The sequence below is a fragment of the Ursus americanus genome, chromosome 33, assembly GCF_024610735.1.
Source record: "Ursus americanus isolate L20-20 chromosome 33, mUrsAme1.1.p, whole genome shotgun sequence".
Classification (NCBI taxonomy): domain Eukaryota; kingdom Metazoa; phylum Chordata; class Mammalia; order Carnivora; family Ursidae; genus Ursus; species Ursus americanus.
Genome location: NC_142159.1, coordinates 30,014,213 through 30,016,825, shown reverse-complemented (window position 1 = coordinate 30,016,825; position 2,613 = coordinate 30,014,213). Strand labels below are relative to the sequence as shown.

The 2,613-nt window shown below is 69.0% G+C and overlaps 1 protein-coding gene across 1 annotated transcript; it reads right to left on the bottom strand.

Moving 5' to 3' along the window:
• Window positions 1-227: 227 nt before the first annotated feature.
• FNDC10 (fibronectin type III domain containing 10) lies at window positions 228-2,372 on the bottom strand. Its single transcript, XM_045803363.2, has one exon. The coding sequence runs from the start codon at window positions 2,287-2,289 to the stop codon at window positions 1,606-1,608; it is 684 nt and encodes a 227-aa protein (XP_045659319.1). The 5' UTR covers window positions 2,290-2,372; the 3' UTR covers window positions 228-1,605.
• Window positions 2,373-2,613: the final 241 nt, after the last annotated feature.

Below are 2,613 nucleotides of genomic sequence, written 5' to 3'. Positions count from 1 at the left end.
GTCGCAGCCCAACTGGGTCACCCATGAGACTGGGCTATTTCTAACTGCAGCAAATGCTACCTAACAGCAGGCCCAGGAAAAGATGCTTTCCCAAGGTCTGAGGGCGGACAGAACTGCCTGTCCCTCTGCCTGAAACAGGGTGCCTTGGAACTGGGAAAAAGGGGCCCACTTCTTCCCCCTCACCCTGCACTCTTCCCTCCCTTCTCCCCAGTAAGCACACAAGCCAGTGGTTTTGGTCTAAAATGATGGACATTTAGACATTGACACCAGGCTCACGCCTGACCAGCGCCATGCCAGGGGCAGGCCGAGCAAAGACAGAGAGGTAGGGAGCGGGCACTGTGGGGGCACCAGCCAGGACCTGGGGTCGCTGGTGGTCACCGGGGGGAGGGTGGGAAGGGGTTAGCCACAGTGACTCCAGAAGTGCCAGGTCCAGGAAGGTCACAGTCAGGGACTCGAGGAGAGCCAAGTACACCTTACCCCTCCCGGTGATGCCAGGTGCCCGGCTCAGGAAGCAACCTTGGCCAGGGTGCTCGGGTCTTCCCAGGAAGGGACAAAGCCAGCCTTCAGTCCAGTGGGTAGCAGCATCACCAGCCAGATCCTAGGCTCTTTCTTGGCTGCCAGTGCGAGTAAGGGGTGGGACGGTGCTGTCCATCATGCTGTGGTTGAGGCGTGGATCCAGACCACAGTGGCCAGTTGTGCTGGGCGAGGCCGGCATCAATTCTTCTGCTCTCTGGATACAGCACTGTCGTTTGAGACGAGCCCTCTCTTTCCAGCCACTTGCCCCCACTCACCATGGAAAGCTCTCATCAGAAGCAGCACCCACAAAAGAAAATGAGAAGCAGCTCTGGAGAACTGCCAGCTTCCCCCAAGGTCAGAGGACACTCGGCCCTGGACACGAAGATCGGAGGCTGGGTCCACCTGCTGTGCTACATCATGGCTCCCAGCCTGTCAGACAGCCAGGTAGGGAAACAACACTGGACGCTGCTTACCCACACTTGAGGCTCCTGCAGAGCTTGAAGGGGGGGTTTCCCAGGAGGCTCTGGCCGGAAGCACACACAAGCCAGCCAGTGCCAGGGCCACACACCCCCTCGGACAGCACAGGACGGGTGGTTGGCTCCCACAGTGGGCCCAAGACACTAAGGCACGACGCTAATCTAAGCCCACTGGGGTGAGGTGGGGAGAGGACAGGCTCCAAGGGGCCTCCCCAAGTCGGCAAAGCACACAGTGACCAAGCAATGACGACAGCCTGTTGTTTCCAACTCGGCACAGGCTGGAGGCGCAGGGTGATGACCCGGGGATGCCAATGGCTCTTGCTAGACGGGGCTGTATGTCCTGGCGGCCCCTATAAAGGCCTCTGGAAAGCAGGGAGAGCCCTGGACGAGGCTGGCACCCCCGCGCAGGCCCAAGGGTCAGTCCCGAGTTGGAGTCTGGGAGGCGGATGCCGGGCTAGGAAGGTCGTGCAATGACTCCGAGGCCCTGGCGGGCCGGGGCCCTACCGGTCTCCAGCAGGCCCTGCGTGGAGATCCTAAGGAGGGAGCAGGAGCGAGGAGTGGGGAGCGGGCGCCAATCTCGGGCAGGCAGAGCCCCGGTGGGCCGCCTGGTGCTTCAGGGCTGCCTGCGCAGGCCGGGGCGCCCGAAAGCCGGGTGCATGAGGTTCTCGGTGATGTAGGCCACGAGCAGGCAGATGACCACCAGCATGACGCAGATAGAGCCGCCCACCGCCGTCATGGCCACCACGATCTCCCGCATGCCGGCGGGCTCGGCAGCGAACTCCACGCACTCGGCGGGCCCGGCGGGCTCTGGGGCGGCGGCGGCGGCGGGCTCGGCGCGCAGCGGCAGCGGCTGCAGGCACAGGCGGTAGCGCACGCCGTCGTGCACGTCGGGCAGCAGGTAGTCGCGGCAGGAGGCGCCGAGCAGCACGCGCTCGCACGGAAAGCGCGTGTAGGCGCCGCGCCACGAGCAGTTGAGCGCGAAGGCGCGCACGCGGCGCGCCTCGGCCGGCGCCAGGCGCCACTGCAGCAGCACGCTGCGGTTGCGCAGGACGCTGGCGCGCAGCGAGCGGCTAGCCGAGGCGTGCGCCGCGCAGCCGGGCGCCTGGCAGCGGAAGCCGCGCGCGGGGCTGCGGAAGCACAGGCGCCCGCCGCCCGCCTCGGGGCCCTCAGGCAGCACCTTGTAGGGGCACCAGGGCGCGTCGGGCGCCGGCTCCCAGCCCGGCGGCGTCGGGGCGGCGGCGGCGCAGGGCGGTGGCGCGCAGGCGGCCAGCAGCAGCAGCAGCGGCGGGGCGCGCATCCTGCGGCTGGGCGGCGCGGCGGGGCGCGGGCTCGCGGGCGCGGCGGAGGGTCACGCGGGCCGCGCCGCCGCAGCCGCCGCCGCTCCCCGCGCTCCCCCGCGCGCCGCGCCCTCCTTCGCCGCCCGCTCCGACCCGCCCCCGCGCCCCGTGCGCGCTCGGACCCGGCGTGGCGGCGGGGGCGGGGCCGCCCATGCCCCGCCCCCCCTTAACCCTCGCCGGCCCGCGGCCCCGGGAGGGCGGACCGCGAAGGGCAGGGGGAGGCCGGCGCGTGGGGCCGGGCGGGGCGGGATGGGGGTGCCGCAGGCCCCGCGCGCGCGGTCCAC

Coding starts and splice junctions, on each gene's coding strand:
- FNDC10 (XM_045803363.2), bottom strand. CDS start 2,289: ATGCGCGCCCCGCCGCTGCTGCTGCTGCTGGCCGCCTGCGCGCCACCG.